The 14,425-nt window shown below is 38.2% G+C and overlaps 2 protein-coding genes across 4 annotated transcripts in view; both read right to left on the bottom strand.

Moving 5' to 3' along the window:
* LOC309709925 (transmembrane protein 230-like) overlaps positions 1-14,425 on the bottom strand; it is a 133,075-nt gene that overhangs the window by 89,554 nt on the left and 29,096 nt on the right. The gene's annotated exons all lie outside the window — the stretch shown is intronic.
* Positions 1-14,425, bottom strand: part of igsf9a (immunoglobulin superfamily, member 9a) — a 66,789-nt gene that overhangs the window by 33,664 nt on the left and 18,700 nt on the right. For all 3 annotated transcript variants that reach the window (XM_082538833.1, XM_082538832.1, XM_082538834.1), the window contains 4 exons: positions 13,191-13,337; positions 9,462-9,610; positions 8,548-8,659; positions 2,241-2,382 (listed from right to left, as the gene is read on the bottom strand). In XM_082538833.1, the coding sequence (XP_082394959.1) occupies positions 2,241-2,382; positions 8,548-8,659; positions 9,462-9,610; positions 13,191-13,337 (550 nt within the window). The remainder of the gene's footprint in view (positions 1-2,240; positions 2,383-8,547; positions 8,660-9,461; positions 9,611-13,190; positions 13,338-14,425) is intronic.

A 14,425-nucleotide genomic window follows, 5' to 3' on the forward strand; every position in this document is an offset into this window, starting at 1 on the left:
GACCCTCACTCGAGCTCTAGCAGCATTTAGCTTCTTTACTTCTTCTAGGCGTGCAAGTTTTCTACGTTTATCTTGGATTGCTTGCTGTCTGGCTAGGTTCTCAGCCTCTAACATTTGAAGTTCTGTTTCTTCCCTTTCTTGCTCCTCCAACACTGCCAAGACTTCCTGAGTTGCAGCAGCTTCAGCTACAGCCTCTATTCTTTTGACAGAGTGGCTGCTAGAGTGGGTAGAACTACATCCTTGACGAGACAGTGGTCTAGAAACAGAACCTGTTGAGCCTAGAACAGATCCAGCATCAGGCCAAGACTCTTCATCTTTATCTGCTTCATGACCTTTAAGCTGTCTCTCTGCTCTTTGAATAATAAATTCTGAGAATGACATGCATGTATCAACCCTGCGCCGCAGGTCTGGTTCAGGGGTTTGCGCTTGACGCAGCTCCTCATAAACCACCTTTACATCAGAACAGGTGCTTTTGATGTTCTCAATAAGCTCAGTTAACTCATCCTTAGAAGCATCACCACTTAATAACTCTTTGCCTATTCGTGCATGACACCTCCACTTCTCATAGATGATTTTGTATTTGCGTTGAATGTGCTTCAGTCTCTCATCTTGGTATGCTCTTCCCCTTTCTGTTAGGGTACGCGCCCTCTCACTTCTTCGAAGCCCCTCTAGTTCTGCTGCAGATTCAGTGACAGTAGCTTCAGCTTGAGCGGATTGTTCAGCATCTTTATGGCAGGTCTCTCTGCTTATGTTAGACATGTTGAGATTATAGCAGTGTGATTGTGCAGCTATTAAACTTCAACTAGATTTCTTCTGGACTATGTGTAAGTGAAAGTTGCAATAAACTTAATTTGAATTAAGGCTCATAAATGTATGTATGAGTCTTCCAACACACTGTTGACTTCAATACTGAACTTAAGTTTCAAACAGACAAGAACAACAAAAATCACCTTATCACAAATATACAATAACAGTGTAAATGTACTTAGAAATACCTTAAATCCTTATCATTTACATTACTAAAGGTTTTCAAGTTTTCACATCAGTATAGTACCCCTTTAAAATTCACATAAACTCAGCAGATTTTGTATAACTCAAAATTACTCATAACCTGTGAGCTTGTTAAATATTTACTTGTTTGTTCTATAAACCTTGTGATGTACAACAACTATAAATGCAAACACATTGGATTAATCTCTACATTAAGCAAGCAAGAATAACAGATGAGTCCCTTAGTTGCAATTTTCACATTTAACCACTTCTCACACCACCTTAACTTCACTTTGTGGTAGAGCTTCTCCTGATCTTAAACGTGAAAATTAGCGCTTTAACTCAGTCTAACCACCGTTGCTTGTTAATGCTGTGCCGATATGCGTTATGCACTCTGCTTATCTGACGTGATGCACCGGATCCGCGTCGTTTCGTCATCCGCGGCGATCCTGTCCTCTCCTACCCGTGTTGAGCAGGCGAGTTCTCACTGTAGCTCTCTTCACGACAACACAGACACAGGTCGGTTCTTTGAAACGGGCGTTTATTACTTGGGCCTTCTCTCCTCAGCTTCACCATCACCAGTACGCCGATACGCCATTACGCCATTACGCCGTGAGAACTGGTCACGAGCGAACAGTACAAACAATTAGCAACTTTACAGTACACATATTAAGTCCAAACACAAATAAAAAACATTTCTCAAATGACAAATACCTCGTTGGCTGCTTGTCCTGAAAAGAGGTCCTTAAGTCCTTGTATTGCCCTTTCTTTTAGTAAACTTTTAGCTTAAATCGCTTCATGAGAGACATCTGCTCCCTCGCAGTCCATGAAAAGTCTCGTGTGCTCTCGTTAAGGGTATTCTCACGAGACACTAGCTCTCACCTTACACATGTACATTTCAAATAAAGACATTTCAACGCAAACTATATATATTCATGAAATTATGTAACTTAACATTTTAACAGCATTTACAGTCACTATAAAGTAAATCTCATCTCTTGTACAACCTGCCCAACATGTTGGGTTCTTTTTCCTTTTTTAAAAAAAATTTAAATTAAAGATTTAATGTGACAAATCTCAGTAATCCGCTTTTTGTGATTTTCCTTTTTTTATGATGCAAAAGATAATGAAGGCAATCTTGAACAAAAAGCACAAAATTCGATTTACGTAACAACCACTAAGCTTTTCCAACATTCTCGGAAAAAAAAGAAAAGAAAAAAGGATAATAATCAAAATGGTAGTTCACTCACTCTATGTGATAGACATTTTCTCCACCTTTTTCCCACACGTATGTCATGTTGGGGGGATCTGCCACTGCCTGGCACTGGAGATGTGCATCTTGGGACATATTCAGAGAGGTGTTTTTGGGAGGTATGACAATGACAGGCGGACCTGGAGATGCAGGATACAAAAAGGCTGAGTGCAGGGTATAATAATAAAGATTTCCTTTTTTTTTGTCTCTATAGTTATTAAATAAATAACCTAAAAATCTAAGAAACAGTGTCAGTTTGGCAGAGGACACAAAAAATTAATAAATTACATAAGTACAATTCCTTTGTATCTAGATGAATAAATTCACCTCATACAAATAACAGTTTTAACAGATTTCTCTTTCTCAATACTCATCCTCACAATATGTCCCTTATCTACACTAGGTGTCGTATTCTCCTTTTACTTTAATGACTATTTTGCCAAAAAAAAAACTGAATTGGAAGGACCTCTTAGGAAAGAGCTGCAATATAATCAAATAATGATAAAAGACTCAAATAGATTGTTGCATCTATTCTAGTATATTGCATTCTCTTTTAATTAAATTATACTTACTGTAACCTTCACTATCTTACACCTTTTTTATGATGCAACAAAAGACAGTATATTGCTCAAGTATTAAAAAATACTTAAGCGTGATATAAAAGATGCCTTATATGTTTCAGTACAACATAAATACATCAGTAGCTCAGTATTATCCTTTAACATTACGCTGGACTACAGTATTCTTCTTGTAGAGGAGTATAGTATGTTGTATTCCTTTTGTTTTAGCTGGTCTCAGAGCAAAACCTGTTTTACCCTCCTTGAGACATCTACTAATTTCTTACATTCCCTTAAAAATCGTATTATTCATAGGAGAGAAAAAAATGAAATAGTCTGTGATGCAAAATATCAATCTAATAAATATCAGAATGAATTATTCATGAAATGCATGGTAGCGAAAGACACAACCACAGATAAAGTGGGAAACAACTGGATATTTAATGGTTAAATAGGTTGTATATTGGTGAAACGTAATAACAACAAAAATAGATGCTAAAACCTAATAAAAGAAACAAAATACAACACAGCAAAAGTTGAATTGTAAGAAGTAGATGTTTACTGAGAAATGAAAATAAAATCCAACTTAATACCCCATTGGCTTTTCAAACATTTCTTTTAACCGTAACACTAAAATATACAAAACATTCTGCGATGTTGCAGCGGTCCCCATCATGTCTTTGCTTGACCAGACATGTCACATACACTGTATTTATACATCTTTTACATTCTTTATGAGCAGCCCTTTGTCTCTCTCCAAGGTCTGCTGGGTCCTTGTTCAGAAACCAAAGTACGTACTTACTTAAAAATTAATATTCTCAATATGTGCCGTACAGGTGATAAGTTGGAGTATAGACTTCACCTGTTATTAGTAACTAATTTGTCAAGACACTAATTTGTAGAAATAGTAAACACAGCTCAGATTGTGCATATGTGAGGCCAGTGCTTAAACATTTTTAGTGAAGTAAAAAATTATGACATCAATATATCTGACAAAAATCCATACATGCAGAGTATATACAGTATATAGAGTACAAGGGTGCTCTATAGATGCACAGATGCCCTAAACTAAGAGTATAGGCAATTACTAGAATATTTTCTGTGATGGTTAATGTATCAGTATGCATAAGCACTTCATATTTTAGCATTAAAAATATAATTTTAATTAATTACTGTTGTTATCTCTTAATTTTCAAATTTACTGTTTTACAAAAGAAGCAGAAAAAAATTGTTAAGGACATTATTATTTTTTGATTAAGATGGCAAACTACAGATATTTACTTGCATTCCTGAATAGATAAATTAGTTTTAGTGGTTGAATGATATACTTGTCAGAGAAGTCCAGTGTGCTGGCTCAAATGTGGGTTTAAGAACATGATTTAATTGGTTTGTTATTTGTATAGTAAATAAAAATATATATATATGTTTCTTAATTTTAAATGAGCTTTTTACAGCTTTCTGAAACATTTGCATTTTTTTTTTGTTTTTAATGATAGGTAGTGTTAGTCACTGTATGTAAGTGCAGTACATTAAAATTTTACTGACAAAAGACAATTAAGGTATCATTACTTTACTATTTAAGAATGAATCAGAACCACTCTACTAGACAAACTATGTAAAAAATCTTTGCAGAGTTACCCCAAGCATCTTTTAATGTATATGTAATATGTTTTGTTCTGTTTTCATGCCATTGCACACTGGAAACATTAACTATACATAACGTTTCTGGTTCTGAAAAGTGGAGCCAATGCAAAACTGCCTTAACCAGTGTTCTTTCTAAGGAGGAAGTGACTCCTCTGTCTGGAGAAAGAATTTATAAATAGGATGTCATACAGTATATATATATATCATATGCAATTCATATATGACAAAATTAGCCAACATTTGACTAAATCTGTAACTTCACTGATGAGTGAATGCTGTTTAGTATATAAAGTATGGTTCCACTTGTGGTAAAAGGAAGATGAGGTTTGGTATACTTTAGAGCAGGTCTATGTTTTGATTGACAAGTATGAGCACAGAGTGCCCTCAAAAATCTGAGCTATCTTATGTCTTAAATGTTTAACTCAAAGCTTCAAGAGTGACTTTCCAAACTAATGGGAGACCTCACAGAGGCTGCATCCATCACTTATCTGTAGTCTATGACCTGACACCATATACACCAATAAATCAGTCAGTCTCTAGCTTCCTAAGGTTATAATGGTTGACTGGATCTTTTAACACATGAGGGTTTCTACAATGACTCTTTTGAAGCCTTTAGTTGTGGTGACAAATGTGCTAATACAAACCAAACCAAAAGTCAAAAAGAAAAACAGTGTGTACACCAAAGAAACTGAAAGGAATTTGTCAAACGCAGCTATTTTAGTACCATTACAATGTTACATTTATCTCTTCCCTGAGCCACTCCAAACTTGTATTAACATGTGTGCTCTTTGCACAGAGCTAATAAAAAAGTTCTAACACCACATGTCTTATATACATATATAAACAAGATCATAATCATTACAGCGCTCATTACTGAACAAGTTTATAATCATAAATGCATGACATATATGCAAGAGTGAGTGTTTAGAGGTTACTTAAGGCTTTTAGTTTGATTCCATCCAGATCAGCTATTAGTCAGTAATCCATCCATGTGGCAATGCTTCAGAGGAATGCAGCCAAAGCTCAGATAATGTGACTTAGAGCCGTACGTGCTCATGATTATTATTTTAAATGTGGCCACTGCATCTGTGAGATTCCAAAATTAAGTGAAGCCTCAACAAGACTTTTTGCCAAAACAAAAATTATTTCCCCATACACCATGCTACAGATGAATCCTGGTCCTCCAGAGGAAAATCAGCAGTAGGAGTTGGAGTAGGAGTACAGAAGAAGTCAGAAATATATTCCACAGTGTATTACGCAGTGGTGTGTTGGTGTAATCCAATGATATACAGTAACCTATTTGCATATTTTACATGCATTTCTCCCTAAACTGGACGGTAGAGCTATGATTTGAAAACATCTTTGTAATTTTCACGTGTGTGAACACCTGCATGTATTACAAGCAATTAGAAACAATTATTATCAGAAGAAAAGTTTCTTTTTCAAAATAAGAACTAATTATGCATTTTATTCATAAAAGAAAGAGAAATTAAAATACATATACACATATACATATATATACATATACATATATACATATACATATATATATACATATACATATATACATATATATATATATATATATATATATATATATATATATATATATATATACATATACATATATACATACATATACATATATACACGTATATGTATATATATGTGTGTGTATATATATGTATATGTGTGTGTATATATATGTGTGTATATATACGTGTATATATATATATATATACACGTATATATACACACATATACATATATATATATATATACACACGTATATATATACACACACATATACATATATACACACACACACATATATACACACACACACACACACACACACACATATATATATATATATATATATATATATATATATATATATATATATATATATATATATGTCTTAGCCGATATGAAGGAATTGGCAAGAATACCAGAGGTGCAAAACACCAGCTACTGGTAGACAGAACAATCAGCCGAGACTGCAAGACCAGACTGACCAACCTGTGCACTGCCTGGATTGATTACAAGAAGGCCTATGACTCAATGCCCCACAGCTGGATACTGGAATGCCTAGAATTGTACAAGATCAATGGGACCCTAAGAGCCTTCATCAGGAACTCAATGGGGATGTGGCGTACAACACTAGAGGCCAACTCCAAGCCCATAGCACAAGTTACCATCAAGTGCGGGATCTACCAAGGAGATGCTCTGTCCCCACTGCTGTTCTGCATAGGCCTGAACCCCCTCAGTGAGATCATTAACAAGACTGGCTACGGATACCGACTACGGAACGGAGCAGTTGTCAGCCACCTCCTGTACATGGATGACATCAAGCTGTATGCCAAGAGTGAACGAGACATCGATTCACTGATCCACACTACCAGGCTATACAGCAATGACATTGGAATGTCGTTCGGACTGGAGAAGTGTAGTCGGATGGTAACAAAGAGAGGGAAGGTAGTCAGAACTGAGGGGATTGAACTACCAGAAGGCAACATTGCAGACATAGAGGACAGTTACAAGTACTTGGGGATCCCGCAGGCAAATGGGAACCATGAAGAGGCCGCTAGAAAGGCTGCAACCACCAAGTACCTGCAGAGGGTCAGGCAAGTCCTGAGGAGTCAGCTGAATGGTAAGAACAAGATCCGGGCCATCAACACATACGCCCTGCCCGTGATCAGGTACCCTGCTGGGGTAATAGGCTGGCCAAAGGAGGAGATAGAAGCCACTGACATAAAGACAAGAAAGCTCCTGACCATGCATGGAGGGTTTCACCCCAAGTCCAGCACCCTGAGGCTGTACGCTAAGCAGAAGGAAGGGGGCCGGGGACTGGTGAGTGTCAGCACCACAGTCCAGGATGAGACAAGGAACATCCAAGAATACATTGGGAAGATGGCCCCAACTGACCGAGTGCTCAGTGAATACCTCAGGCAGCAGAAACCCAAGAAAGAGGAGGGAGACGAGGAACCATCATGGAAGGACAGGCCCCTGCACGGTATGTACCACCGGCAGATAGAGGAGGTGGCTGATATCCAGAAATCCTACCAGTGGCTGGACAAAGCTGGACTGAAAGACAGCACAGAGGCACTAATCATGGCAGCACAAGAACAAGCTCTGAGTACAAGATCCATAGAGGCTGGGGTCTATCACAACAGGCAAGACCCCAGGTGCAGGCTGTGTAAAGATGCCCCAGAGACAATCCAGCACATAACAGCAGGGTGCAAGATGCTAGCAGGCAAGGCATACATGGAACGCCATAACCAAGTGGCCGGCATAGTGTACAGGAACATCTGTGCCGAGTATAACCTAGAAGTCCCGAGGTCAAAATGGGAGATGCCCCCAAGGGTGGTGGAGAATGACCGAGCTAAGATCCTGTGGGACTTCCAGATACAGACGGACAAAATGGTGGTGGCTAACCAACCGGACATAGTGGTGGTAGACAAACAGAAGAAGACGGCCGTAGTGATCGATGTAGCGGTTCCGAATGACAGCAATATCAGGAAGAAGGAACACGAGAAGCTGGAGAAATACCAAGGGCTCAGAGAAGAGCTCGAGAGGATGTGGAGGGTGAAGGTAACGGTGGTCCACGTGCGCAGGACCCTCAAGCTCCCAGGCCTCTGGTAGAGGACCCGAGCTTGAAGGATAAACCGCCCGCAGGGGCGTGCTGGGTGTTTTATTTATATATATATATATATATATATATACACACACACACACACATATATACACATATATTCATGACCACAGACAATAAACTTTTCACTAAGTTACGTCAACTTCTCTAAAATGAAGCCTTCACACTGAGCAAAACACAAAGCTTTATCACGATAAAGCAACATCGGCAAGTCCCAGATGATATCTTGTCTCACATCATGATATTGACTCTTATTTAGTCACTGCGTGGCTAAATACCAGTCAAGTTCAGTTTGAACTTCTTTTACTGCTCTGTTGCATGATGCAAGGGCAAGAAACAGAAATGTAAATTATGGTGGCTTCAAGCCAGTTGGGCACACAGACATCACAGAAACTAAAGGAATTGGCAGGCAGAAAGACAGACAGACAGACTGTTAGGCAACAACTGACCTTTGATCTTCACTTTTGTCACGCAAGTCACGTTCCCCTCAGAGTTGGAGGCGTGGCAAGTGTACTGTCCTGCTGAATGTATACTCACCGCTCGCAGAGATAAAACTCCATCCTGATAAATATGACATAGTAAAAAAACGGAGAGGTGGCTGAATGCAGCAGGCAGGTAAACACACAGAAAGTACAATAGGTAGCAGCAATTGTAGCCTGCAAAAGCATTGGCATCCTACAGTATAATGTCAGTATTTAGTACTGTATGACATTTGCATCCAGCTGATAGTAGAATAGTAATATAGTAGAATCTTCACTTCCTACGTGCATACTTCACATGTATCCACACAATGGTTCCTGTGCCACAATATTTCAACAGGTAGGAGTAATAACAGATTTGGTGCTTGTGTCCAAAGCACCTTTGTTTTCCTTCCAAGGACTTTTCTAGAACCTATTCGTGTGCCACTTTGCATCAACACTACTGTGTCAACTTGGATGGATGGATGGATGGGCATTTGAACTGAGGCTGATTTTAAAGTATCTTGGATACATTTGCTCAGTGTTACCCAAACTTTGTATGTATTGCAGTGCATGAACACTATACAGTTCAATGCACTTTTATTTATCACAACAACAATCAACTCAAGTCACTAGTAAGGTAAAGACCCTACAATAATATAGAGAAAATCCGAATAATTAGATGGCTCCCTTTTAAAAACTCCCTTTTAAAAAGGAAGAAACCTCCAGTAGAACCAGGCTCAGAAAGGTGCAGCCAACTGCTGAGGGTTGAAAAAAAAAAGAGAGAGAGTACTACTATATATTATTTTCGAGGAAAATTTTGTTTATTTATTTCACCCCATGCATGTAACAACTATAGCGCTATACTTGTATTGCAGGTTTAAAACCCCTTAAAAAATACATACCTCAGAAATATTTTTTTGAATGGCAATGCCGTCTTTAAACCAAGTGATGGCTGGAGTAGGGTTGCCATTAGTCATGCAGGAAAGAGAAATGTGACTTCCAACCAAAGCCTCGAGGACAGGAGGTGGGGGTTCAGTGAAGGCGGGTGGGGCTATGGATATAAAAACAGCTTTAAGAAGATGCTCATAAACCATCTAAATTTAAAAAACTTAAAAACAGATTCCGCCATTTATGGAAAAACAAATTCCGATTGAATACTTATTCACACCATCCATAAACAAATATACATGTTCATACATTCTGATGGCATAGTTTGTGTCCCCTGAGTGGGAAGTGTAACAAATTAATATAAAGATTTTCAACTTTTTCATATGATGAAATATTTCTTTACTGATGGAAATGGTCTCCATAGGGATAAAGGTGCCACTGATTGGTTTGATAAGTTTTGAAATGATGTGAATCACATGTCATGCTCCAACAACTGAACACCTGTGGGAAATTTTGGACCGATGTGTTAAACAGCAATCTCCAATATCACTATCAAAACACCAAATGTGGGGAAATTCATTTGGAAGAATGGCATTTCATCCACCCAGTACATTTCAACAGACTTGGTGAGTCAATGGTAAGGAGCATTAAAGCTGTTCGAGCTGTTTAGCCTTCTGTAAAAAGCAAGAAAGCTCTGTCTTCAAAGCAGAAGTATTAAGGGAAAAAATACAAAAGAGGAAAAACTGGATTAGCAGACAATACATTTATATACAACATGACAGCAGTACAGCCTGCTTTGTTACAGCAGCAGCCTGAAAGACACATTATTATTTCACATACCTAACTGAAAATGTCAGTTGCAAATGCAGCCTTTTAAATGTGCCTTTAGAACATCTTGCTGACACTTTAAATCTCAGATCTTATCAAAGGACAATCAGGCCTTCCTTTTTTGTCTGCAAACACTTCAGAGTTAAAAAGCCACCATAACTTATAACCTTACTGTAGCTGTATATGAAGAATATTTAAGTTTTTTTTACTTACTCTCTGAAAATAAACTTTAGTATATTATTGACTAATAAAACAGAAAAAGAAGCATGTTCTTTTATCTCGCCAATTCAAACCCATGACAGTCGCACAGATTATTATTGAAGGGGAGTGCAAACAATAGGTAAAGCCCATACTTGCAGGGCATGCCAGCAAAGTAACATCCAAGCCCTCAAGTACACAGTCATCATCTATTACTATTCTCACCCCTATCCTGATGCTCACACAGACCAGCTCGGTGAAACTGTTTCTGCCGCTTTGATCTGAGGCGCACTCCTACTTTGTTCTGTATGTTTGTGTGTGGAATCATAGCAAAGGTTTTCGAAAATATAGATCAACTTCAAAGGGCAAAAATAATGATGAATATTTCATATTACGATTTATTATTTACACCTATCAAGAAGTATGACGCTAACTCTAGTCAATGACTATTCTTTCCAAAATCCAGGTAAAAGAAGTCAGAAGTTATCCAAATTACCTGATCTGTTAAAAAAGTTTAGACACTATTAAAAAAAAAACTTCTTTTAACATCATGTTCGTTTTCTTTCAGTTTAAGAGGTGATTTTTTATGTAGTATATACAGCAGTTACCTGATGAGTGGAAGTTCATACGGTAGACTGTAAGCTAAAAGATCACATTTGAATAATATAAACTTCTTTATACTGTATTAATATATATTATATAGAATGTAGCCTAAAAAAATAAAGGAATTAAGTCATGTTTTCTATGTTTCTTCCTTTGGAAACCAATACAATTTAACAACTAAATAACTCATAATCTTTACTTTAAAAATCAAAACATATCAGCAAGTTTTGTAAATGGAAAACATGTTGATAATTAACATTTACATGATCTGCACACTTTAGCACTTTTTCTTGGTTGTTTTCATAACTGGTCAGAACTCTGGGATAGAATGACCTTTTTCTCTTTTCCTTGAGGATGGTCGTGTGGGTCCTGGGCTAAAAGTGGCAATAAAGGAAGCACTGAAGCACCTTTCCTTAGTATGTGGAGAACGCAAAAAAGCTCTTATCATGGTTGCCGCGCAGATAGTCCCAGCTTACTCGGCTTAGTTGGGAACCTTCCCAAGCAAATTTGACTATTCAACCACACCCCAGGTCTTGCTTTCCATTCTGACTGCACCACCTTTCCTCCCGCCTTCTCCCATCACTGAATGTAATACTGCCACATCCCAAGCTACAGGAATGCAGAGTGAGCAGTCTGCATTAGTGCATTATAGTTTCATTTGTTGCTAGCATGAGGGGTTAGCTGTTGCCTGGTAATTGGTTTAAAATTGAATGTAGATAAAAAAGCTGTATGACACACATCTATCTGCATGCTCATTTTTGGTTCCATTTCTAGTCATTTCCATTTTTATGCTTGAAGCACTCAAAATATTTTCAGTTTAAAACACGCATTTAGTCATGTGAAAAAGAAAGTCTACCCTCACTTGTGTGTAGACAAAATGCCACAATGTTCCCAGGAGTGACTATTCTAGCTAATTAACCCAAAGGTCAGATCGTGTATTGCTCAGAGAAATTACAAAATACCCAAGAGGTTAAACTCAGACTCTACAGGCCTAAATTAGATTAGTATTTTTATTTTAGCATTGTTAGTACATAATATTGCTTCATTTAGTAATTTTTTTTTCTATACTCAAGCATTTCTTTTTACTTCACTTGCCTAAAAAGAGTTTTTCTTACCAATTTATCTTTTTTAATTTCCTCTAATAACTGTGGTGTGGTCAATGTTGCTAGCAGCACTTCAGGACTGACTACTTTGTTTTACGTTTTATCAGCGTGGTTATTTGCTAACATCACAACTGAGCCTATAATAGAGGCATATAGCTCATGTTACATTTTGTTTCTTGATTTGTATAATATATAAATAAATGCATGTGAATGATTTAAAAAGGGGTCTTAAAAGTAAAGCCATAAAGAAAATGTGCCTAAAAACTGCATTCCTTGAAATCTCAGAAAGGGGCAACTCCACTGGCTGCAAACATAAGACAGGATAAAACAAATTTAAAGACATGTTCTTTTATTTAATAGAACATGGTAATTTTGTGAATTAAGAACCTATTTAAAGTAAAATAAATGACAAAAAGGGCAGGATTTAGACCAGGATTATTAAGTCAAATATATGCATCAGCAGTGTCCTTTTGTCTTTTTAGTCAAATCAAACCCTCACTAAACAAGGAGGAACGAAAAAGACTACTGTTGAAGAAGCAGACATAAAACAACAAATGGATGGCTGAGTGGCTGACGTTATGTCCATCTTTTATATACAGTATATGTGGTAAATACACCATTGAGCTGCTAAAGAATCTAAAGTTGTTGGTATAACATGACCAAAATATAACTTCTAAGCTGGATGTGTGCTTCTGTTGTAATGATAGCAATAAATCAATCTCATCAAATAAATTGCAAACAAGACATAAGAGCAACATTTCAGCTAGTAACAAAATAGTACCAAGGCCTCAGGCAGGCTTTCCTGTGCTGTAGTAAAAGTTAGCGTTTCTCATTTTCAGTGGTTTGAGTGACAAACTGGTCCAGGGGGCTGAGATGGAAATTACTGTTCGAATCTGGTTCAATCCTGTCGTTTATTTACATTTTGATCTCTGGCTTACTGTAAAAAAGCCAACTAAATTCTTCTTTGAGAGCAGCCATGATGACACACACAAGCTGTTCCATTAACCTCACCAGTAACAGAAAGTACAGTCCAGGTGCCATTTTGCAGCTCATCTGTTGGCTTATCCAGTGAGAGGATTCGACACTCATACAAGCCCTGGTCAGCGAGCAGCAGGCCCTCCAGCCTGAGGGTGGTGATTCGTACCAGAGATACTCGCCCTGCGGAAACAGAGTGCAGGAAAAAAGTGAGAAGGTAGGTGCATGGAACGTGACAGAGGAATAGCGCAGACAATTGTGACTTCACTTGTCAGGTCTCAGGTGTGTGCATCTGTTGGTCTGTGATGCTTTGTCACACAGGAAATGAATAGTGTCCTCAAATGGTGCCTTAAAATGACCACACAGCAACATATGCACAAGCAAACACGCAAACTGCAGCACACATGCACGCACAAACTTAGAAATCTGATCTCCCTGTTGCCAGGTGACGGCTCCCTGGAGCCAGTGTAGCTTGCAACATCAAGCCTTTATCTTTTCCAGTCTGCAGCCCACATCTTTCCATGTCCATCTAGTTTTTCACACTTTAACAGACACGCAATTGTCCGGTGACCCAATAGCATGGGAAAGCATGGCCGAAGAGAAACTGTCAATGAACGCACTGTGTTAGAACACACAGCCTCTCACTGCACCATCTCAAAATGAAGACATGTAAACAGAAAGCAGACTGCCCCGTGGAAGCCTGAGACCCACTGGGATCCCTGTGCTATGATGGTAATTATTAACAGAGGCTCTGATTTCTGTTTACTATGACAGGGAGGGAAAGCCCTGACAGTCAAAAAGAACCAGGAAGTTGGAGTTAGGTATGCTGACACTGATAACACAGTGTATTTACTTTTCCAAGCCGCCAAAGGGGACAAAATCCACAGGGGAAAAGTGAGGTGGGGGTTAAGGTAGAGTAAAGTACACATGAGCATACACTCAGGGGATTAACACTTTTTAAAATCCCACCCTTTGACCTCTGGCACCTTTTCTACTGCTTGCCTGTTTACGAGATCAGTTTGATATGGGTCACTATTGCACCTTAAGAGGAAGGGTTGTAGTGCTGCAGGGATGTTGAGGAAACATAACTGGGAGTGATGAGATAAAAGTGAAGAGAGGGGTGGAGGGGAAACAAGAGCATGGCCTACTGCCATCACTGCTGCTGTTTGAAAAATGCGTGATAGCAAAGGATTTGAATGAAAGGTAAATTAAGTGTGAGGCCACAGAAACAATACAACACAGAGGCAGAGACAGAGGAAATTTAGACTTTA

Source organism: Aulonocara stuartgranti (assembly GCF_965226115.1).
Source record: "Aulonocara stuartgranti genome assembly, chromosome: 7".
NCBI classification, from domain to species: domain Eukaryota; kingdom Metazoa; phylum Chordata; class Actinopteri; order Cichliformes; family Cichlidae; genus Aulonocara; species Aulonocara stuartgranti.